This window comes from Rhynchophorus ferrugineus, unplaced genomic scaffold, assembly GCF_030347505.1.
Source record: "Rhynchophorus ferrugineus isolate W39M unplaced genomic scaffold, kcgeb_rfMv2 rfM6, whole genome shotgun sequence".
Classification (NCBI taxonomy): Eukaryota; Metazoa; Arthropoda; class Insecta; order Coleoptera; family Curculionidae; genus Rhynchophorus; species Rhynchophorus ferrugineus.
Window position 1 is genome coordinate 4,912,609 of NW_027472585.1, and position 25,081 is coordinate 4,937,689.

At 31.6% G+C, this 25,081-nt stretch overlaps 2 protein-coding genes across 29 annotated transcripts in view; one reads left to right on the forward strand and one right to left on the reverse strand.

Moving 5' to 3' along the window:
- Nucleotides 1-1,056: 1,056 nt before the first annotated feature.
- On the forward strand, nucleotides 1,057-16,834 carry LOC143198900 (uncharacterized). Its single transcript, XM_076408521.1, has 5 exons — nucleotides 1,057-1,241; nucleotides 14,006-14,205; nucleotides 14,258-14,462; nucleotides 16,568-16,594; nucleotides 16,653-16,834. Exons 1-5 carry the CDS (start codon nucleotides 1,208-1,210, stop codon nucleotides 16,715-16,717), a joined length of 531 nt encoding a protein of 176 aa, XP_076264636.1. The 5' UTR covers nucleotides 1,057-1,207; the 3' UTR covers nucleotides 16,718-16,834.
- A 156-nt stretch (nucleotides 16,835-16,990) lies between these two features.
- LOC143198867 (cyclic GMP-AMP synthase-like receptor) overlaps nucleotides 16,991-25,081 on the reverse strand; it is a 39,225-nt gene continuing 31,134 nt past the window's right edge. For 25 of the 28 annotated variants that reach the window (XM_076408466.1, XM_076408454.1, XM_076408447.1 and 22 more), the window contains 9 exons: nucleotides 24,938-25,080; nucleotides 22,904-23,053; nucleotides 22,741-22,838; nucleotides 22,134-22,302; nucleotides 21,840-21,995; nucleotides 20,898-21,047; nucleotides 20,519-20,647; nucleotides 20,156-20,333; nucleotides 18,491-19,473 (listed from right to left, as the gene is read on the reverse strand). In XM_076408466.1, coding sequence (XP_076264581.1) covers nucleotides 19,184-19,473; nucleotides 20,156-20,333; nucleotides 20,519-20,647; nucleotides 20,898-21,047; nucleotides 21,840-21,995; nucleotides 22,134-22,302; nucleotides 22,741-22,838; nucleotides 22,904-23,053; nucleotides 24,938-25,063 — 1,446 coding nt within the window. In that variant the 5' untranslated portion in view covers nucleotides 25,064-25,080 and the 3' untranslated portion in view covers nucleotides 18,491-19,183. Of the gene's footprint in view, nucleotides 17,330-18,490; nucleotides 19,637-20,155; nucleotides 20,334-20,518; nucleotides 20,648-20,897; nucleotides 21,048-21,839; nucleotides 21,996-22,133; nucleotides 22,303-22,740; nucleotides 22,839-22,903; nucleotides 23,054-24,937; nucleotide 25,081 lie in introns of those variants that run through there. The other 3 variants (XM_076408471.1, XM_076408473.1, XM_076408472.1) reach the window with 3 other exon arrangements.

The window sequence follows — 25,081 nt, forward strand, 5'->3', positions numbered from 1 at the left end:
TCCACCTTTCACAATAAATACTAGTTATGTATTGAAAAAATTGCGCTTTTAAATCAGATAAATAAGATAGTCAGAAGAAATAATATCTTAGCATTATTGTTTGCTTCTAAAAAATTAATGGGACTCATCTATATATTTTTTTAAATGTTTACTTAGTCTAAAACTTATGTGGAAGAATATAATCTGTTTAAAGTTATTTTGTACATACGTCATTTAAATTTGTGACAATCGAAACGTCGCAATGTTGCCGCTTCAACTTTGAGTTTTAGTTCAGTTTGTCAAAGCCAAACACACAACAAAATTCTAATATAATTATAATAATTGAACAAAAATGTTATCAAATATCAATTTATTTTAACGTTATAGTACATCTAAAAACCACAGTTAATTATACAGCCAAAATAGTTTATAGGTTAGAGTTATAACCTCTTATCACTATTGCTTTCAAAAATTTTGCGTACGTCTGGCAACCGGACGACTTTGACAAACTCATTCGTTTACGTGTTCGAACTGATTAGACAGCATTGTGTCTCTTTTTAACTAGAATAAAATGAGAAGGAAAATATTGTCTGATGCATTTACTGCATGTACGCATGTACAAAAAACTTTGAATAGGCTATAGGAAAAATTTAATTTATTAAATTGTTGAGGTTATATTATTGACAGATGTCAGATCTTACGAAATGACGTGTCAAATTAGAAAATCTTACATTATATCTTTTGAACAAAATAAGCGACTTGTTTGTACAGCCAATGTCTATCCTGAAATATTTTATTTTTTCCTGGATTTCAATGATACGCTAGTTAACGGTAAAATTGGTGTGGACTCAAAATAACATTAAAATAAAAAAATTAATAGGAATGTAATAAATTAAAAGTACAAATTATTATACAAACATCTAAAATTAAAATTGTTTTTCTCTTTTCGAATGATGTTACATAAACCCTAATACTATATTATCGTAGACCGCTTTATCAATTGACTTCTAACCTCAATTTATGTAGAAGTTTGAGCGCCCAACAGTTAAAAAATTTTCTCTGTCGATTGATCTTAATTAAAGGGGCATCGGGAGAATGAGACTGTTTGCTTTTTAGTGGCCAGCATAAGACACGCCGTGATACATGGACGTAGTGCCGAATGTTTGACTTGCTTGAGGCAGTTATGTGAAGTTAGAGCGACCGCAGGAGAATAGGGAAAGGAACAAAAATGGAGTTGATGGTGATAAAATGGTTTATTTTAGGTGAGTTTGTTCAGCTAATTTTTCTAGTATAAATAATGGATTATAAGTTTATTTTATAAAATATATCGTTGACTCACATGTTTTTTTACATAATTATTTAAGGATTAATACTAATACCACATAATTAACTTATTTGGGCAATATATATTGGTGTATTTATCTCGTACCCACCTTGATTGTAAATTAAGATTGTACTAAGCATGTCTGTAGTATATATATCGTTAGTAGTATATAGTATATTATATACTACTATTAGTTATATAGTATATTTTCGTTTAATTATATATTTTTTGTTATTAATTACCTCTTATTTCAGATATGTTTAGGATATACTTATTACAATAAAAAATATGGTGAAAAACATAAATAAATGTAATTTAAAGCAATAATAAATATATCACGTGATTTTGCTCAAAACAAGGAGACATGTCTGGTAAATACAATGAGTTCTTGACAGTTTTTCATAGCTTTGGTATATTCAAGGTATTCTTGTTTGAATTTAAATTCCCGGCCATATTTTGATAGATCATAAACCAAAACACTTATCCCATACGATCAAATTTAATCAAATATTTAAATTGATTCCATAGTAACATTTTTTACTTTCATTTGTCAATAGTTTTTTATATTTTTATAAGATAGTATATCTAAAGTAAGATATAGTTAATAACAAAAAATATATAATTAACCCAAAATATACTAACGGCGTATAAATAAAACAAGTATTTTTACAATGAAAACATTAATAGTATATCTGCAATTTTTTGCAAACCAAATTTTATGATGAAAAACATAAATAAATGTCCCTTAAAGCAATAATAAATAAGTCATGCGGTTTTGATCAAAACAAAGATTATTTTGTTCGAATAGTATGGAACATTTTTTATATACCACATGTTACTGCTGTCAAATTTTATAACAATTTTTTGTTAAAATTTGTCACTTCGTTTTATTTAAACGTTTATGTCAATGTTTCTTCTAAATCTTCGAAACACTTGTTCAGTTTGACTTCTGGGATGCTCTTCTTCTTCGACAAGTCTCTAATGGCTTCAATCCACTCAGTATTATGTCTTCAAAATGGCTTTTTCAGGCGGAATAAGAGAGAACTAATACTGTGTGATAAGGTGTATCATTGTTATGAAAATATCAAGACTTATAGGTCCATAATTCGGGCTTCTGAAGAAGAATAATTTCATGCCTAACATTCAAATAATATTTCTTGTTGACCCTTTATCAGGGGTGCTAATTTAATCTTGAACCTAAAAACGGCATTATTGTTTTTCCATGATAGTCAATACACTTTTACATACGCTTGAACCTATCTTCGAATACTTTTTGTATCTTTTTGAGTTCTTGTCAAATTATAAGGGATCCAACATGACTAAATCTTCACGGCTAAGTGTTCCTCCAATGTCTTATTGTTGTTCGTCGTTCTAGGCCACAGGGATGATCATGAATGTACAAGTAAGTCAGATGGTGATCTTGAAATATCATATCGCGCACAACATCAGTATCTTCTGGCGCAATAATTAATTTTCTACGACCTTCACAAGTTTAAGCTTTGAGAGAACTACGGCCACGGTGGCCACGAATGGTGCTTCATCACCAAATGTCGAAGTAAGTTGATCCTGTCTTGATCCACAAAAAGTCGAAAGTTAAAGGATAACATTTTCAAGCCAGTGTGAACAGTTGGAAATGTCAGATGAAGCCTAAAATCTCCAAGGTTCAAATAAATAACAACCCTCATATCCACAACAATTTTTACGTCTTTTTTTTGATCACAGTAGTATATAAATATACATTTAATAGTATCTGTTTTACAAGAGCAACTGTAAAATTATAAAAATAAATGCTTCACAATATATCTACTACAAATACACGAATAAACGGTTGCTTTTAGTGGATGTATACAATTAAAAAGGTCAAGGATTCTTATTGTAGACGCCCTAACTGATTAAACTTCTTACAGGCGTAAAATTACCAACTAATCCGCAAATTATTCTATTAAGTTCAACCACCAGACCGAGTTATTCCACAAATAGTTTGATAGTACAGTAGCAGTCATAAATATTTAAATATTATCACGGAACAGACAAAATTGAATGAGCCAAAACGGTTGTCTAATTAATTTACGCGCATGCATGTTTCATTTAACGTTTTTATTTAACGAAAGACTTTATTAGAATAATAAAATTTCATCAACAATATATGTATTCTGTTTTTTGTCAATTTAGTGTCGGATATTTTAGCCTTTTGTTTGTTTATAATAAGGGTTTACTTATAGGGACACCTGGCATGTGGACTAAAATTTTATTTTGCCACATTGCCAGTTCTTGTAAATTATATGTAGATCTTAAGAATATAATATACTCAATTTTATCTAAAATATAATGAATTAGCTATAAAATTGAATCCAATTTGCAAAATTAAAATAAATAATTGATTAAGTACTCGCCTGTTGTTGACTGGTTGGAAAATATTCACAATTAAATGGATTCTGACCAGTATATGTCAAAACGAACAAACTATTCTTTTTTTTTTTTTCGTTTCTATTCAACGCAGTTGAACTTTATTTTTTTTAGGGTCTGGATATTCTTGAAACATTCTACGGTGTAGTTTGAAGATTACTTTCTGATTATGTGTTCCTACAAAAAAGAAAAATATTGTCGAGGAAACCTAGTTTTTTTTTCGTTTTTTCTTCTGAGTGTTTATTGAATATCATTTCAGCTATATCTATCCTCAAAAAGGTCATGTCTGAGTAGAGTGAAGTTGGGAAAGAAAATAATTATAGAATATTAATAAACTCATCAATCGCTAGACTCGTTAAATAGTAGATCCAGTCTAGATAAGCTCCAGTAACTAAAAAGGAAAAATCAGTGTTATTAACACAATGGTCAAGTCGACAGGACAGTCCTCCATGTTGTGATACTCGCAAGTTTGAATCCTGTCGGGGCATGGATGTATATTTATGTTTATGAACGTCTATAAATTATCTCAGTCACGCCAGTAACCAGGCTGGATAAGACCGGATGTCTTCTGTCGGTAGACTTAATGACGAGGATCATGGTTCGGAGCTCACGTTAAGGAGTAGGACCAGTCCAGATAAATCCTAGTGGGTAAAAAGGAGACTCCAAAATATAATTTTTAATTTTTTTTTATATCATCTTTATTAGATACGCTTAGTACAATCGTAATTTACAATTAATTCATTACTACTTTTCCTATGTACTTGGATTAATTAACAAGCATTTGCTTTTTGTCTAACGTGGTGTTATTTTTAAAATGTATACTCTTAAAATTATATATCGTTATATTAAAATATTGCTGATTTCTTTTGGATTGAAACGTCCCCTTTATGGTACACAAATACTCGCATTTCCATATTATTTCACAGACATTAGTTCCTATCTAATTTGGTTCGGATGCGGCGGCAGTAAAAAAAAAAACGTTTTAAGCGACAGGTAGTAAAAATATATTGAAATAGCAATTGAAGGGTGAAGGGGGGGGGTTTATAGAAAGAAGTCGGGCGAGACACGGGAAGGGAACGGTTTCTGGTTTAAGGAGGGATTTCTCGTCGTAATTTTTCAATTTTACGTCTGATTTGCCCAAAACCCAATAGCCGGAAAATCAGCAATTTTAATGCAGAATTATCTATTGAGGGAAAAGTAAAAATCTAATTAATTAGGCGGGATGGGATATAAGCAGCTTTTTATTTCGAAACGGGAAGCAGGAGAAGAGAGAGGAAGAGAACTGAAATAATTCAAGGCCATGGAAAAATTGTTTAGTTAATCTTGATACTCATTCCAAAAATCAGCTGTAGATTGCCTGATAAAATAGCAGGTGTACTGGAGAGTTATTACCTTTTTTATGGAAAATAAACTACATCATTTTCAAGAAAATGGAAGTGTTGGCCATTTAATTATATGCCCTTTGCCCACCTTTCAGGCAATTTATAGATCTAAAAAACTGTTGAAAAACGCTTCAACGCTTCTTTGACAAGTTTTCCTTATTCAGACAGCGCGTTATCGTGGTATAAAATCACTTTACCAAGTCTTTGGGTCCAATCTGGACATTTTTTCTATCAAGTAATGGTTAAAATTTGATAATTTATCATAGATAGTGGTCACTGTTAACTTTTTTACCAATTTTTAACAGTTCGTTATACACATTCTAGTCTCGCCAAACTCAGAACATTTTCTTGCTACCAAAACGGTTTGGCCTTGGAATCGATTGACCGGCTTAGGGTTTCTTCTTCATAAAGTCTTCATCCAATAACACTTGCAGTTTCGCATTTTGAAACTTCTTCAGTCTCGTTCATCAGAACGTTCTTAACCGTAAGTTACTACCAGAAAAAGATGATTTTCAGTGGCTTTTTCCTTTGGATTAAGTAAGAAAAGTAATGCGTGTCGCAAATGAACATTTTCAGGCATGAAACTTGACATTTTCAAAGAGGTATAAATATATGAGTGCATTATTAACAACCTCTAATTATTATCAGTAATGTTTTGAAGAATTTTACGGACGTTTGACAACCAGGCAAATTTTGTCAAACAGTAACAGGTCAATTGAAAAGTCCCCGGCCTGACATATAGATGGCGCTACTAGAATTAAATCCATATGTTTTTTAGTTAGCCCTAACCCTCAAAAGATGCGTGTATAAATTTGACCGCTGTCGGATCATTAGTTTGTCAATTATAGCATTTTGAGTGAATCAACTTTTGTATTGTGAAAAAAATAGAGAAAAGGGAATTTCGCGTGTTGATAAAATATTGCTTTTTGTAGGGAAAAAAATATAGTTGAAGCAAAAAATTCGCTTGATGCCGAGTTTCCGGACACTGCCTCAGGAAAATCAACCATCAAGGATTGGTATGCTAAGAACGTGTAGATCATACCAATCAAGAATATTTGGGTATGAGAAAGCTCTGTGTAAAGTGGGTGTCGGGCGAGCCTTAGTGCCACTTTTGAACCTTTTGAAGGACGAAATCGCCGAAAAACGGTGAAAAAAGTGCTGCTTCACCAAGACAATGCACCGTGTCACAAGTCAGTGAAAACGATGACAAAAATCCATGAGTTGGGCTTCGAAATGCTATCTCATCCATCGTATCTATCAAAAGAATGTTGGCTGTGAGGAAATTTTCGACGAATGGAGAGGTGATCGCCGAAACTGAGGCCTATTTTGAAGCAAAGGAAAAATCGTACTACAGAAATGGTATCGAAAAGTTGGAGGGTCATAGGCAATAACATATTTTCGACATCCTGATGACGTAAGATGACTGAATTAAAGCCTTCAAACAACTCAAAACATAATTTGTCAACCTAACAACTCCATGAATGTTTCGAAATAGGATAGAAATTATTGTTAAATTGAAAATGGAAAAAGTCTTGTAGTCAATCATACTGTACAGTGGTTCATAACGACGAACATGAACTGCTAAATTACGAAATTTCCACCCTAGACTTGTACGCTAATATTTTATTCGATTGCCATGTTACGTTCTCACCGCATCGATGATTAATTTTGGTTATGTACGTCGAAAGCTTTCAGCGCCGAGGACCCCTACGTTGCTCCTCGACGTACAGGTGAAGATGGCAATCGGAACAACGCCCTGATACCGGCCTAATTGATTCCATGAGGTTTTTCCCCGCGTTTCTCTTTATGATTTTTCATCGGAGGGGTCGTATTTCACGAACACCGTCTGGAAAATCGACTTAAGAAGTTGTTTTTTTACGGTTCTTCCGCCTCACGCGAATTACATTCATATGCTAATGGAATGGGATGGACCGGGGGCCCTGCGTGATTAGCCATTCTGTTATGGTTGTGTTTTTACATATTAACTGATGATTTTTTTTTCGATTTATTGAACAGCTTAAGGTGTGGACACACGATTTATTCAAATGGACGAATCTTTGGAATATTTTCGTCGGTTGTGTGACCAGACCTTCATTAAATATGTAGCGTATAGTCCCCCACAGTATTTTTAGGGAGTATTTAGGTCATTTTATAGGTATCGGGATGAAAAAAAACTTCGCTAAGGCTTGAATTATAGTCCTTGTCCTTGAAGAGTCTAATTCTGGAGAATCATTGTATTTTAATTTGCAACGTTGCCAATTGCTACAAATTATACGTTGATTGGACGAATATAATATTAATAGATTTAATTATATATTAAATTATATTTCTGTTGAGACTCAAGTTAAAATTTTTGGTACATAAAAATGTAATATGAAGAAACTTTTATAAACATCTTGACAATCTTTTGTTCCCAATAATTTTGAAACTGCAAGCTTCTTTTCGTAATTTCAAGTTTAATTAAGGTTACTCTTTATTATTTTAAGTTTATTCATATTGTCCTTCATTAATTATGATTAACATCTTCTTCCTTTAAAATTGGGTAGATATCCAGAAATTAAAATTGTGGCTTATATAACAGATTCTGTATTTTGTAACGTCACTTTTATGCTTTGTGTTTGTGGAATTAAATCGGTTTGCTTGTTGAACATTATATAAATGTTTATGAGTGAATAAATGTAGTTTTTCCAAATTGTCATTGCTTAAATTATCTCGGGTCTCATCAAGTATAGCATCCAATGGAATTTTACCCGTTAGTTTGGCTGCAACGCTGAGAACGAGCTGTGATTTTAATTACATATGTTCACGTAAATGCCATAAATATTATGCCGTAATTTTCTTTATTTGTATTATTATAGTTGCTTGAAAAATAGAGAGTTTTCAGAAAATCATTTGAGATGTCAATTTAATCATAACCAGAAAAATTCAAGGTCAAGCAAAAAAGCACTTGTCGCGATCTGTTTAGTTCAAATTTCATCTCCATTACCAGATGAGTTAATTGATAGCGTGCCTAATATATTAATTAGAGTAATTAACAAGAAGCGTAAATTGATGAAATATTAAAAAACAGTAGCATAAAAACGCTGAATTGATAATTATTCACAATTCATATTTCTTGCTATAACTGTCTGCATGTTTTCTGGTAATTTTTTACTTTAAAAAGACGTTTATTGAAAAATATCGGTACAATATACATTTGTAAACATATTTTCCGTCATTTTCTTTTTTTTTTCATATTTTTGGCATTATGGTGGTCGAAAGGGCATTTACAACTCTGCCTATTACAGTCTATTACTCGTTACTGATACTGACTTTTTACTTAGCAATGGAACTGCGATTAGTGTTAAAGGATTTTTTAAAATTTGAAGCTTTATTTGTGAAAAACCATTACGATGTTTGTCATTTAAAGTATTGTGCATCGATAGAAGCCACTTTTTTCCATCTTTCAAGGAGCAATGTCTGTAGGATACGGCGGATGGAGTAGGAATACCCATTTTAGTATTTCGAAGAATGTTTTCACCAGTTTTGCAACATGTGGCCTAGCTTTGTCATGCTGAAGAATAACACTTTTGTGTCTTTGCTCATATTCTGACAGATTTTCGCGAAACGCTCTTCGGTGTCAGAATCACAATTTTTAAAAAGTCAAAAGCAAAGGGAACATGATTTCCATAAATTCACAGAATTCAATTATCTTCAACCGAATTTTTCTTAAAATTGAAGTAAAGAAATAAAACTTCCGGCAAGGACGATTTCTTATATAAATACATAGAAATGCAAAAAAATTGTTTACACTCGATAAGTGACACATACTAAAAAGTCAAGCCTATTAGTGAGACATCACTATGAAGATGGTTGCAAATGAACCCGATGCTTCAAAGTACCTTTAAAATTAATTTATAGACCTGATAACTTTTTTTCTGTAAATTTCTAGAAATATAAACCCTTTTGTTTCTTTGCCATTGAGATCAAAATCAACAATCTTAAACAGCATCACCATAAGCTTGATGGGGTTCGTCAGCAGACTCTTCAAATTCAAACAATCAAACAACAGAAGCAATGAAAGTCGAAAGTATAAGTTTAACAGTTATTTACAATAAGATTTCTTGATTTCAATCAAAATTGAATCCTCAGATCGATATGAATATTTCTATTAGATATGTTTATGTTAATGAACGCTCAAGAAGAAGCCCAAGAAATTTATTTTTATTTTGTAATTTATTATAAATTATTAGTATTTTAAAATCATAAATTCGTGTTTTTCTTGCTTAATGTCACTTGCTTATTGAATGTTTCTAAAAGTAAAAATCGAAATTTTAAACCAACCGAAGCCAAACAAGAAGACACGATGGTAGAACAATGTCCTAATTTACTTTTTACTGGGTCCACGAAATTGTCTTACCTTTTTTTAAACACTCAAGCACGGCATAAGCTCTACCGCCTGGAGGATAACGGATTGAACCAATTAAAAGAGATTTCGGAGACTATCCCGATGGAGAGCCAATAATCCAGTTCAATTTTATGCCTCGGGGGAACCGAACTATTCGTCTGGGATCGCTTCGGCTCTAAAGAAAGATTTAAGGTACTTTCCGATAGCCTTCGGCGATACGCAGAAACGCGAGGACAAGTTCAGAAATGGTAAAAATTGCGTTATATTTAATTTATAAGCAGTTTTGATTTTTAGCGCTACTTTTTTTGGATTCGCAGATATTTATAGAGCAATCTCTATAATTTGCATTAACAGGTCAATTGAAAAGTCCCCGGTCCGACACATAGATGGCGCTACTAGAATTAAATCCATCCGTTTTTTAGTTAGCCCTAACCTTCAAAAGTTGCGTGTATAAATTTGACAGCTATCGGATCATTAGTTTGAAAATTATAGCATTTTGAGTGAAGCAACTTTTGTTATTGTGAAAAAATGGATAAAAAGGAATTCCGCGTGTTGATAAAATATTGCTTTTTAAAGGGAAAAATACAGTTGAAGCATAAACTTGGTTTGATGCCGAGTTTCCGGACACTGTCCCAGGAAAATCAACCATCAAAGATTGGTATGCTAAGTTTAGACGTGGTGAAATGAGCATCGAAGACGGTAAACGCAGTGGACACCCAAAAGAGGTTGTTACCGACGAAAATATTTAAAAAATCCATAAATAGCAGACACTGTAAAGATATCAACTGAACGTGTACATCATCTCATTCACGAATATTCGGGTATGAGAAAGCTCTGTGCAAAGTGGGTGCTGTGTGAGCTCACTTTTGATCAAAAACAACGACGAGTTGATGATTCGGAGCAGTGTTTGAAGATGATCAAGTGTAATAAACCCGGGTTTTTGTGTCGATATGTGACAATGGATGAAACATGGCTCCATCATTTCACTCCGAAGTCCAATCGACAGTCATCCAAGTGGACTGTACAAGATGAACCCGCTCCAAAACGTGGGAAAACGCAATAGTCGGCTGGCAAGGTTATGGCGTCTATAATTTGGGATGCGCATGGAATAATTTTCATTGACTTCCTTGAAAAAGGAAGGACCATCAACAGCGACTATTACATAGCATTATTGGACGGTTTGAAAGACGAAACCGGCGAAAAACGGCCGCATTTAAATAAAAAGAAAGTGCTGCTTCACCAAGACAATGCACTCTGTCACAAGTCAGTGAAAACGATGGCAAAAATCCATGATTGGGCTTCGAATTGTTACCTCATCCACCGTATTCTCCATATCCGGCCCCCAGCGACTATTTTCTGTTCTCAGATCTCAAAAAAATACTCGCTGGGAAGAAATTCTCGTCGAATGAAGAGGTGATCGCCGAAACTGAGAGCTATTTTGAAGCAAAGGAGAAATCGTACTACAAAAATAGTATCAAACCTACAAAAAGTTGGAGGGTCGCTATAATCAGTGTATTAACTTTGGAGGCAATTATGTTCAATAAAAAAAAATAAATTTTGCCAAATAATGTGTTTTACTATGATAGGCCGGGGACTATTCAATTGACCTGTTAAGATGCGATTTATATCGGACGATATCAACCATAGTTCCAATAGGTATCGCGACGCTACGGGGCTGAAAGAACGCTTATCGGCGTCCTCATTTTTGACAAACGCAAATCGAAAACAGAATGTGCCATAGTACGAGCCGTAAGTTCTAATACGGGGCCGCTCCTCTTCAAACTCACCCACTCCAATACATTTTCATTATTTTCCTATCAGAATAATGATGCTTTTAGCGCCTATCGTGTTCCGCCACGTCAGACAACAAATGAATTAGGCCGGTGCCACACTGAGGCCCATTTAATTTCCGTAATCTTATTTGGAATTAATTAAACCGAACGACGTGGAAACACGTTTTCTTTTATAACATTCGTTAGCTATTTTCTACTTCAATTATCTTAATATAGAATCTAGTACGAGTATGTACCAGTTCGCCAATAAGTTGAAACTTATTTCTAATAATCTCTCAATGTATGCATTGTATGTACTCCTTGTAGAATTTTTTTGAAATATATGTGAAGCCCAAGAAGGTAAATCCGACGAATAAGATGGATATTAAAATAATTCGTATTTCGATTCACTGATATTTGGCGAAAGATGTAATCAGATGTAATGATTATCTTGATTTCTTTTCTATTGGGACCTTTTATGAATTTTTGTATTCAATTTGTCAAAAAGTTTCATTAAAGTAGTCATTTAATGTAATTTATATATCGATATAACAAGGCAAGAGAAAAGTCCCCTGCCTGACATATAGATAGCGCTACTAGAATTCAACCCATACGTTTTTTAGTCAGTCCTAACCCTCAAAAGAATTGTGTATAAATTTGACAGCTGTCGGATCATTAGTTTGTGAATTATAGCATTTTGAGTGAAGCAAAAAAATTGATAAAAAGGAATTTCGCGTGTTGTTAAATATTGATTTTTGAAGGGAAAAATACAGTTGAAGCAAAAACTTGGCTTGATGCCGGGTTTTCGGACACTGTCCTAGGAAAATTAATCACCAAGGATTGGTATACTAAGTTTAGACGTGGTGAAATGAGCACCGAAGACGGTGAACGCAGTGGACGCCCAAAAGAGATTACTACCGACGAAAACATTTAAAAAATCCACAAAATCATTTTGAATGACCGTAAATTGAAATTGAATGAAATAGCAGACACTCTAAAGATATCAACTAAATGTGTATATCATATCATTCACGAATATTTGGATATGAGAAACCTCTGTGTAAACTGGGTGCCGCGCGAGCTTACTTTTGACCAAAAATAACGACGAGTTGATGATTCGGAGTAGTGTTTGAAGATGATCAAGCGTAATAAACCCAAGTTTTTAGTCAACCCAAGTCATCCAAGTGGACTGCACACGAAGAACCCACTCCAAAGCGTGGAAAAACGCAACAGTCGGCTGGCAAGGTTATGACGTCTGTATTTTGTGATGCGCATGAAATAATTTTCATTGACTACCTTGAAAAAGGAATAACCATTAACAGTGACTATTACATAGCGTTATTCGACCGTTTGAAGGACAAAATCGCCGAAAAACGGCCACATTTGAAGAAAAAAAACTGCTGTTTCTCCAAGACAATGCATCGTATCACAAGTCAGTGAAAACGATGGCAAAATCTATGAATTGGGTTCCAATTGCCCACTCATCCACCGTATTCTCCTGATCTGGCCATCAGAGACTATTTCTTCAAATAAAGAGGTGATCGCCGAAACTGAGGCCTATTTTGAAGCAAAGGACAAATCGTATTACAAAAATAGTATCGAAAAGTTGAAGGGAATTATGTTGAATAAAAAACTAATTTTGTCAAAAAAATGTTTTACTATGGTATGCCGGGGACTTTTCAATTGACCTGTTATATATATATATATATATATATATATATATATATATATTTACATATTATTCGTACGTATTTTCTTTGCATTTGTTAGATAGATAGGCAAGTGTAAAGTCGGACAAAGAAGATGATCCCAGTCACCCAAGTATCCAGGCTGGGTAAGGCCCGATGTTTTCAGGGATGGTTTCTAAGTTGGTCACTCGCCAGTCGGCAGGCTTAACGCCGAGGTCCATGGTTCGGAGCCTACTTTAAATAGTAGGTCTAATCCAGATAAACCCTCGTTGGTAAAAAGAAGACTTTAAAATATAAAAAAATAATGATAACGAAAAGTAATTAAATGTAATTTAAGTTTTTCAATAAATATGCATTAGATCTACTATAATGCTAAAATAAATAATATTTTATAACGTTGTTTTTGTTTCATTATTTTATCAGGATCAGTACTTTGTTGTTGTTGTTGATACAAAATAAACGAAAATTTAAATTTGGTGCGGCAACGTTGCATTATACATTTGGTTGACGTGCACTGACTGTTTTACTGGTCTTTCCATTGTATTCCACCTTGAATTTCTGTGTGTTCTTCCCCTGCAACTTTATATTTTTCCTCTAATAGCCTTTATGTGCTTTCTGGAAGCAACAGGGTCACTGATTACACATAATATTTTTTAATAACCACTATGAACAATGATACCTATATTTACTTATACAAATTTGTCATTCCCTGCTCAACAGTGTTAGATAACTAGATATATTTTACATTTTATAAGGTTTAAAACTTATCTTATTCTAGTAATTTTATTAAGAATATCTATTATTTAGTGCACTGATATTTATTCTGTGGTATTATATCATATATTCAATAATTTATATAATTTTCTCATATCAGGAATACTTATAGCAAATTAACAAATAATACAATAAGAAAAGAATGAACAGAACCAGATGTACGTTTCTATAAAATTTAATTATAAAATCCACATGTTTGGTTTGTTGACTAAGAACCCTCCTTGAAATAATCATCCTAGTGAACACCCTCTATTCATAGTATTTCCTGATTTGAAAATGCAATATTGTTTCAGTAACATGTATATGGGACTTGGTGAGTTCGTTAAAAATCACAAATATCTACGTACCGAACAAAGCCGAAACGATAGCCCATTTAAATTGCCAATACGACTTGGAAGGAGAGCCGTTGTACGATGTAAAATGGTACAAGGATGAGAAACAGTTCTATCGATGTCTCGCGGATGGAACCACCCAAGAATTCGAAGTGCCTGGGGTAAGGAAGGGTTCTGGTTCCATTTTCCAATAGTTTACGTTTTCTGTTTAAGGTAAAAATCGATAAAGAAGAGCAGTGGTTCGCACATTCTTGTCCTGTTACCCTTGTTCAGTTAAGTAATGCCTCGTCGGGTCGATATAGATGCGAGGTTAGTCTAGATGCTCCAACGTTTCGAGCGGTTTCGGACTCCGCTTCATTGGTGGTAATAAATAGGCCGCCTCCACCACCACCTACATTGTTACAACCTCCAGCACCAGGTAAATAAACTTATTTTATGATTAGGTACTACCGGAATTTTTGCTTTGCTCATCAGTTCCTTGCTCGTGTGACGCTGTTGTTTGAGATTTGATGCTGATATGTTTTATTTAATGCTTAATGTTTTATTCCTACTAATATTATAAATAAAATTTATTTCAATAGAACTAGGATTTATTTGGACTGGATTTAATGCTTAACTTGGGCTCCGAATCACCACCAACAGGCCAATGAGCAACTTAGAGATCACCCCAGAAGAGATCCGGTCTTACCCAGTCTGGTTACTGGCGTGACTGAGATTTTTCTTTGTCAGATTTTGCACTCTGAGCATTAGAGAAAAAAATCAATTTGGGAGACCAGATACAGACTGAAGAGGTTTTAACTTTCTTACTCCACAAGTCAGACGGAAACAAGACATCCGTCTTACCCAACATGGTCACTGGTGTTAATGAAATTTTTCTTTGCCAGATTTTGCACTCTTGGCATTGGAGAAAAAAATCAACTTAGATCGGATACTGAGATAAAACACTAGATAAAATCAATCAGTGAGGAAAAGTGACTTTCAGAAAACAACATTCTACCAAACACAAAAAAACCACTAGACAAAAATAAAGTTCGTTTCACAGGTATCTGCTGCACACTCGAAAAGTGCAATGATGTGTAAATACTCATTTCACGAACAAAAGAATTAAGCCCAAACCAGTATATGTAAATCAGCAAGGGGTATGGAAACACAGCCAAATATCCTCGCATGACTCTAGATATTACACTTAGGTGAAGGCCGCATATTAAGATAAGATGAGAAGAACTAAAGCTGACAAAAAATATACTGGTTACTGGATAGATATTCAGCGGTGTCCGTATATATGCTTTTGCTTTACGTACAAGTTTTATGGTATTCAAATCATGGTTGGGTTGTACCCGCCAAAGCATTTTATGTAGAGAAATATCAAAAATACCGAATCATTGCGTTGTAATGGGTCAATTGAAAAGTCCCCGGCCTGACATATAGATGGCGCTACTGGAATTAAATCTATATGTTTTTTAGTTAGCCTTAACCCTCAAACGATGAATGTATACATTTGACAGCTATCGGATCATTAGTTTGTGAATTATAGCAATTTGAGTAAAGCAACTTTTGTTATTGTAAAAAAATTGATAAAAAGGATTTTTTTGCGTCGGTACGTGACAATGGATGAAACCTGGCTTCATCATTTCATCACACCGAAGTCTAATCGACCGTCATCCAAATGGACTTCACACGATGAACCCGCTCCAAAGCGGGGGAAAAAGAAAGAGTCGGCTGGCGAGGTTATGATGTCTGAAAAAGGAAGGACCGTCAACAGCGACTATTACATAGCATTATCGGACCGTTTGAAGGACGAAATCGCCGAAAAACGGGCGCATTTGAAGAAAAAGAAAGTGCTGCTTCACCAAAACAATGCACTGTCACAAGTTAGTGAAAACGATGGCAAAAATCGATGAATTGGGCTTTGAATTGCTTTCTAATCCATCATATTCTCCAGATCTGGCCCCTAGCGACTATTTCCTGTTCTCAGATCTCAAAAGAATGCTCGCTCAAATGAAAAGGTGATCGCCCAAACGATGGCCTATTTTGAAGCAAAGGACAAATCGTATTACAAAAATGGTACCGAAAAGTTAGAGAGTTAGAGAGATCTATAATTAGTGTATAACCCTTGTTTAGTAGCTATCTACATTAACACTTTACATTTTTACCAACACGTTGCTAATCAAAATAGGCTTAAAGAATACTTAAAATGCATAATACAGCTTCGTAAGAGAATATATTAAGCTATAGGCCAAATATTTATTATGTAATGGAAATTGAATATGGAAGTTTGTATATTCACTTTCTGATCTGGATATGGATGCAGATACATGCAAAAGGTTGTGAACGTTTGCTGTTTTTTTAAAATTAATAAGTTGAAATAAAAACAAAGTTATATTAAAAAAGATTTATTTTTAACTCACAATAACATATTATATTCGACAGTATTTATTAGACCAACTAGCTTATCTTTTATTATTCATAAAAATAATTAGCATTTAATAAACAAACTAATTAACAATTTTTTTAATGTTTTAGCACCAAGAAGTCTCGCACAAAGGAGTAGTAAGTCTAGCCGATCACTCATTGTTGATCAATATTTAATAAATACCGTTAATTTTAGATGCCACATCAAAAATATTGTTGATAATGACAATGTCATGTCTATGGATCATATCTAAGTGGTAGTCTTATAATTAGGGAAGATTGCTTTATTTTAAATCGATGTTTTAATATTTTCATAATTAACATTGTCAAACTAGTTTATACATATTTATTAAAATTATATTTAATTCTTTACACGTTGATTCGTCTTCATTTTACCTAACCCTAAAACTAAGTATTAATAAATAATTATTTTTCACCTTTCCTGAATGGAATATTACGCTATAAAAATATACATTAATTTTGTTTCCTATTCAACAATAAAATAATGATGATCATATATAAAACAGGGCCGGGTTAAAACTACCTAATGCCCGAAGCGATTACTTTATTTGTATAAGGGCTAATTCGGCCCTGTATGTAATAAAGGTAACACATCAGGTTACTCGCTAAATCAAACACAAATGCTGTTATTTTCCAAATAACATGTAGGAGTTTAGAAAGCTTGCACACCGTGAATCGGCTCAATTACTTGTGTACGCTCATCGAAGAATTTAAGAGTATGTAGCAAATTTATGATAGTTTTAGGACTGAAACCTAAAGAGTATATCGGCGTATGAATCACATTTTCGGAAAGAATGCTTATATCTCTTCGTAAAATCTCTATTTTCTTTGCTTTTATTTCTGCTTTAGTTACTGAAAAAGATAAAACTGTGTTTATAACTCACGTTAAATAACTATAGTCTATTCAAAATAATAGTGAACTCACGTCGTCAAGATGTATAATGTATTGCCTATTGCAGTTTGTAAATTCGTTCTAATACTAGACAATATTTTCCTTTTCACTTTATTCTAGTTAAAAAGATATTTTCTGATACGTTTGAAATCAAAACCAACGTTCTTACCAGTAAAATGCTGAGGTTTTTGTTGGAAATATTTCCTTGTGTTGCAGTTGAACTGAATATTAATATGGACATCATGACTAAAATCTCTTAAAAATAGAAAAACAATATAATTTTGGATTCACCGAAAATAACGTGTCTATATACGTATATACCTTGATGTTAGTTCTATTACAAAACAGTAAGTAGTTTTTTCAATATAAATATAATTTAACATAATTAATTAAGAGTCAAAGTTAAATGCAAGATTATGACGTTTTGACGTCATATATTGAGATGACTTGAGTTCACTCCTATTTTGGATAAGTTTATGTACATGTAGCAAGTTCATATTTTGAAAATTGAAGCGCTTTTATATTGTTCATGTTAGTTATATGACCACATATTTTTTGTTTGTTTATTACCTACCTTGAAGCCTAGTTCTTTTATAACGAAATTCATATGATACCTGCGAAGTGGTAAAGTTATAGAAAAGCAATATTTCCAAAATAAATTTATTTACATTGGCTTTCACGTAATAAATTTTTTGGACAATTCTTGAATACATCTAATAATATTTACTTTAATACAAATATAAATGTTTTAGCTACACCAATTATTAATTAATTTATTTTTTATGATTAGACTTACCTGTTAATTCTCTGATTCATATGACACCTGGTTTGTGTCGTACGTGAGACAATTACTGATGAATTAATTCCTTATCTCTAATTTTAGCTCAAGTTTCAATAATATTGTTTTATATAACTTAATATATATCCATATATGTAAATATAAAACTGATGTCTTCTGCGAATGTAGAGTACTACAGCTAGTAGGTAGTTTGAAAGGACGAGTCAATGAAAAAAATCAAAATAAAATTGTGCCCTTTTATTAAATTTTAGTTTTATATTGTTATTTGGCCAGTACATGATGTTTTGTAGAATCGATTTGGTGAAGGTATTAAAACACTGGATTCAACTGAGTCGCTCTATATTTATACTTTACAAATAACTCAGTTAAAGCAACAACACAACAGAGAATGAATCAGGATGGCGGGATCTTCCCCCGTTTTACAATTAATCCACAATTCAAAGTTTAAAATGCTCTACCAGAATCCTAACTCAACAATAATTGTAGACACTGGAAAAATGTTGGCATAAATGAAAGAGATTGGAAAGTAAATTAACCGTTTAAGTTTTATTTCAAAATGTTTATTTTGATTATGATAGAACATCTAATACAAGAAAAATTTGTATGTTGGTTTACCTATTAATTTTTAGAACTTTGAGACAAACCTTTATAATTATATCTGTATACCCACGTATGTGTATGTAAAATCCCGTTAAATACTAATATATTTATCATAAATATAACCGTGAATACAATATACTATGTTTAATTAAAAAGTCTTTCTTAAAAGCAGAATAAAAACAATTACTGACAGAGTTGTAGGTACAGATATTAAATTTAAAAACCAAAAAATAATGTTTAATTAAAAAAAAAGATAATGAAACAAGGGAAATATTTAAAATATATTCCATTCCCAATCACAACTCTTTTCTCTGTCATAGTATATTCAATAGTATTTATAACTATATTATATATTATAACTAAGTTCATAGTATTCAAACTTTCACAGTATATAACAGTGATATTACTGATTTCTTCAGTTCGAAAATCGGGCCGACTTTTGTTCGATTAGTGACGCCAAAGAGTGTTTTATGTCTTCAACGTTTGATTCAAGCTTCGCAATATTATTAGCAAGTTGATCCACTCTATTATCTAACCTCTCCAAAATTTTCAATATATTTGCATTTTGGATCTGCTCAGAAATTTGTTTGTTTTCATCGAGTTTTAATTTTTCCAATTGGGTAACCGTTTGTGATAGATCCACTTCATCGACAGGTGCTTTTTCTTTTAAATATCTCATCCTCAATTTTAACTCTTCTTTATTTACTAAAAAATATGCAATATGATATACAATGATGATAATGCATATACAAATAAACTATGAATAGACTCTGCTTTGAACATTGAATATATATACTCTGCTCTCATTATATTTAATATATTTCCACAATATCTCCATTTCCAACAGATATATTTCGGTACGGAAACACTGAAAATATCGACTTTATTAATATAGTTATAGATTTATAATTTTGTCACCAGCATTCAAAGAAGTAATTCAATTTTCTACCTATCTTAAATGATTGAAAGGAGTGATCAGTTCTTTTAATAACACTAAAGTGAACTTCAAGTCATACAGGAAGATATTTCAGGCATTCCATGTTCCAAATGGTGTATAACAATGCCCAATCTAATCAGGTCTATGAATTACCATAACAAGTACCCAAGATTTGTATAGCTATCATTTTTAAATATAAATAGGTGGATTGAGCAATAACACCATATAGCACAAACAAGTGATAGTTAGTAGTAGAGAAAATTATTTGCAGTTAGTTATTTTTTACAAGATTATGCAATTCCACTAAGAAGAAAATAATCGTAATATCAATACAGTTATTAGCAAAACCAACAGGTATAACAATGATGTGATAGTACTTTTGCTTTATTTACATTAATTAAGCAAGTAATTTATTCAATATATTTTGATTACTACTAAAACAATACTTACATATATAATTCTCCAAGATATTTTCTCGAGTTAGATTTCGATCAATATCATCAGTCATGTTTTTCAAAGTTTTTCCTATTTGTTCAGCATTTTGCACGGTAACCAATAAATTGAAACGTTTATTCCAGTAATAAGGAATATTGTTGTCCTGCATATACTGCGAATATATTTTTAACATCTATCAAAAAAAAAAACGAAAATATGACTAACACTGAATAAAAGTCATTTAACGGTGTTGATGCAAGGCAAACGTGATATTTCGTTTTTCTATAATGATTTAATTTGTAACATCATCAAACTGATATTGAAAATGCATGCTTTAAGTAGAATTATGAAATGTTAAGTTAGTTTATAAAATATTACCTCCATAAATACAATAGCAAGGGGCTGATGCCAAAATTTGGTATCATTAGCTTTATCTTCAATTGTCCATAAAAACACAGTTTTAATAAAATAGCTGGCGACTGGGTGATTATATTTATCTCTAATTTTCTACAACAAAACAATTCTAATTATTTGAGACCATTAATCCACCGAATAAACTCGAATTTATAAAAATAATATTTAAAAATTAAAATTAAGTTTAAATTTAACAATTTACTGTTAAGTATTTCAAGATACTTCAAAATAGTAAACTTAAAAATATGTCTTAACGCTACACAAAATTTTGTCCAGCAGTACATTAACTATTACTTAACCAACATTGAACTTTTACTTTTTACAAAAGATAAAAACAATTAACCTTTATAATTTTCAGTGCAGGTTTTAGTGACTTAAAATTATCGCCAGCCATGATTTGTTTCTCTTGCTCTTGAAACGAGAGTCTCCAATATCTGTCCAAATTCTTCGAATCTATATTCTTGGGACTTTTTGGCACGACGAAAAAATTTGGCTGGAAAAAAATAATTGTGAGTTTAAATACAACTTTTCTGATACCCATTTAGAAATTACATTAGTAAAAATATTTTATCAAAAGTAGTTAAGCATTGATAAAATTGCGACAATATCGTTTAACTAGATATTGTAACTGCCTTAATCAAGTTAACTTCTATCTTAATCTTAAGATCTAAATTCTACAAATGACAACAATGTATTATTCTGCTGCCTTTTTCCGTTCGTTTTTTGGTAGACTTATAATTTAGTATATACATTAAAAAATCTAATGTTTCTCTAATAAAGTTTTATTAAATGTTAGATAATTAATGATATTAAATAATAGATAATAATTTTAACTTGAAAAAATTGTTACAACAGATAGAAATATTTATGGTGGAAAAAAAATTGCAAACATAAAGAATTCCCTTCTATCAGAATCTAGTAGAAGAATACTAATATTAGTATACTCACTAAAGAAGACTGTAACTGTTTTGAATAATTGCAATAATTTGCATTCACTAATGTCAGCTGAAGAAGTCTCTAGAGCGTAGCGCATTCACCATATTGTCAATTTATTGAAAAAATATTTTATTTTAATATACATAAACAAGATTAAATATTGCTTTATACTAATAACATATTATCGTCTTATATTATAATACTTATAAGAAAAATTACTATATATTGGATTTATTTGAAATTATATACAATAAAAATACAACCAATACTGTAATGAAGAGTTAAACTGTTTTGAATAATTGTAAAATCAGCACATAGCGATGAAAGTATAAAGAAGATATACACATACCTTACTAGGAATGGGATTCTTTCTATAACCATCATTCTTATTAGGCCATTGATCATTATTAAATAGGAAACATCCCACCAAATCGACGCTGATTTCAGGATACGACTCCATTTTTAATTTTAATGTAAATGCTGGCTTACCTTTGTGTAATTTTATCTAAAAGTAAAAATTGATACTTACATCTAAACGTTCATATTCATGTCGAATTGTCTTAGGTGGTAATATTTTTATAAGTTTATTTGGATTAAATTCAAGCCACAACTAATACAACATAATGGTTATTGTAATGCTCACATAAACAACTTTAATTTCGTCCTTATAATCAAACTCTATATATTGTCCGCCCTTGTCTTTTGGTAATTCATTCATGCAGCGCTGTATTACGCTTTCTAACCAATGATACACCTTTTCCGTGGATAGATAATTTTCATTATCCATTAACTTTTTTCCAACACCCAATTTTCTAAAATAAGCTTTCATATATAGTAAATAGATATTAAATTATAATTATATATTATATTATAACTCATTTGTATTTTCATAATTCCTACCTTGTTAATGCAAGAATTTCATACATTTGTTATAAACATTTTATTTTATATCAACTATTTTATTGGAAAATTGTTTTGCTTTTAATATTATACATTTTGTATTAACATACTTATTTAAAGACTTATGTTTATGTGTCAAATTTGAAAAGGCCTAGTATAAAAGTAATATATACTCTATGCGATATACTTGTCATTGTTATGATCTAAGACCTGTTGGAAAATAGGAGGGCTTGCGATCGGCGATCAGCCTATTGCCATAAAACTTGTTTGTTTTGTTGTGATGTAAAAGAAAGGTCAATATATTATACATTAAATATAACATTCACTTAGACATACTTACGCATACCTACCTCATTATTTCTGAATCTTTTTCAGAATCTGATGGTTTGTAATAAACATAAACAAAACCAGGTCGTTTTGAACTTTGCACCCTTACGTCTAAGTTTTTCTAATAAATAAGAATTAGATATAACGAAAAAAAATAAATAAAAGCCGTTATCGTTAAATGTATACCCTTATACAGAATAATAAGTCAATATCATATTCATTTGGATGTGATATTTTTGATCCGTCATAGTAGCTGCCGCCAAAATAATGGTTCTGATAAAGGTATTTGAATAGTTCATCCTTTTCTTTCATCTTCTGTTCAAAATATTTTAAAACCTGAAAATATTGTTATTATAAATATATATTATAATAAAATATAAATATGTTATTAATATATTTATATATGAAGTCATTTTCGCTAATAATACTTATTCAACGAAGCTATACTTTAGAAGGGCTCATAGAACATAGGTTTACTCTATAACTGTTAAGGATGATGATGTTAAGTGTTGATTCAAGCAGGTGGTTAATAGGAAACGCATAATTTCCTATCATGGTTCTAGACCGTACACATTCAAACCGCAATGACTTTCTTCATAACCTATTATAAAACCATTTACTTAATCAAACAAGCTAGCACATATCATTCACCATATTGTCCACTTTATGACATACAAAAGTGGTTGTACAAGAGGACACAAAATTTACGCAAGATTTTTATTAAATAGAATAAACAATAATTAAAAATTGTTGACTTTCTTCTTGGACGGCTTGTTGGCAAATATATTTTTATTTTAAAGAATTCCATGAAATATCTAGTTTTTCCCCTAGGCGGCTTTGAGTAAAAATGCAGTAGGCCACCAATAAGTAAGCAAATAACCGTTAATATAATTGAGGAAATACTGGCTTTTGAGAACATGTTGGTGATTCGATAGATTTTGTAGTAGTACCAAGAAGTTTCAACTAATTTCAGTAACAATCTTTGTTTATTCACCTATATGTTAAATTCTAGGATATAGTGGTAAGAATAGAATAGATTATTTTCCCAGGTATTATCCTCCATATTAGAGGAATCTTAAACATATAAATAAAACCAAAAACGTTTATAATTTGCTTTTAGCTAGCCTACCAGACTATAAAGAAGTATTTTATGTTTAATAAAGATGCACTCCCTATTTGGAACTTAATAGTAAGTCCTTCTTTATGGCAGCTATATATAATTGATTTTAAATACATAATGCCTTTATTTACAGATCTTTTTACACTACCCGTAGGAAATGAAAATATGGATATTAAGCACTGGTAGAGGTCAATCTGTCTACATTGGTATTAGGAAAATTACAAAAAGAACAAGTGTGTCCAAATAACATTTCTAACCAATGAATGATAATGGAAAGAGTTTACAAATTGATCTGAAGTAACCTAACATACTTTTACTTACAGTTTCTCTTTTTTCTCGAAACACTTGAGATAATTCAACCCCAATGACAAATTATCAAAAGTATTCACATCAGTCTTATGTAGTCTAACAAAGCACGGGAAATGTTTTAATTTATTAGTAAAAATTATATATACCATTTCAAATCAGTTCACATCTTGCTAATACTCTATACCATAAAATACTTTAAATATAATACTAACACAATAAACTGTGTGGAACATTTTCAAGAATATATTGTTATTATAGATAATAACTAACTAGTGTGGTATATTTTGTAGGACTAGAAAAGTTAATAAAATTGCAAGGGGCAAAGATTACTACATAGAAATATACTGTAATTTATACATACAGAGAACGTACAGACAGTTATAATAAATACATAGCAAAGAAAATGTTAAAAAATAAATAATAAAAAATTTTAAAAAAATGTTTGGCAGTTTTCCTTCTATATTCTCTATGTTTTGTGATTAGTATGTGATGCCTTCTGGTAAAGTGCTCCATTGCCTAACCATAAAAAAGCTAAAGTAACTTGTTTTATTTGATTGTTAACCAATACAAACTCATGCAACTGAAACCAAAACTGAAAACATATACTGAGAGCAAACATTATAGATGGATTACACATTCACTTATAAATTTTATTTTCATTATATAATGTTTATATCAAAAATTGATAAATACTATGTTATGATAAAAATACACTTATACATTCATACATTCTTGGTAATTAATTGGTAATGATAAGGTAAGTTTAGCTTTCATAATTAGTTAATTCATACCTTGTCAAGTACTTTGTTGTTTATGTCAACAGCTTCTTTTGGAAGCGCAATATGATTTTTATAGATATCAACAACGTAATTTTCCAACACTTTATAATCCTTTTTGTCTCTCATTACTGTTGTCATTATTGCTCTTTGTAAGTC

Excerpts from the sequence above, each read along its gene's own strand:
- LOC143198900 (XM_076408521.1), top strand. The coding sequence starts at position 1,208 with ATGGAGTTGATGGTGATAAAATGGTTTATTTTAG. Across the intron at positions 14,463-16,567 it reads GTTACAACCTCCAGCACCAG|CACCAAGAAGTCTCGCACAA; the intron begins GTAAATAAACTT and ends TTAATGTTTTAG. Across the intron at positions 16,595-16,652 it reads AAGTCTCGCACAAAGGAGTA|ATGCCACATCAAAAATATTG; the intron begins GTAAGTCTAGCC and ends CGTTAATTTTAG.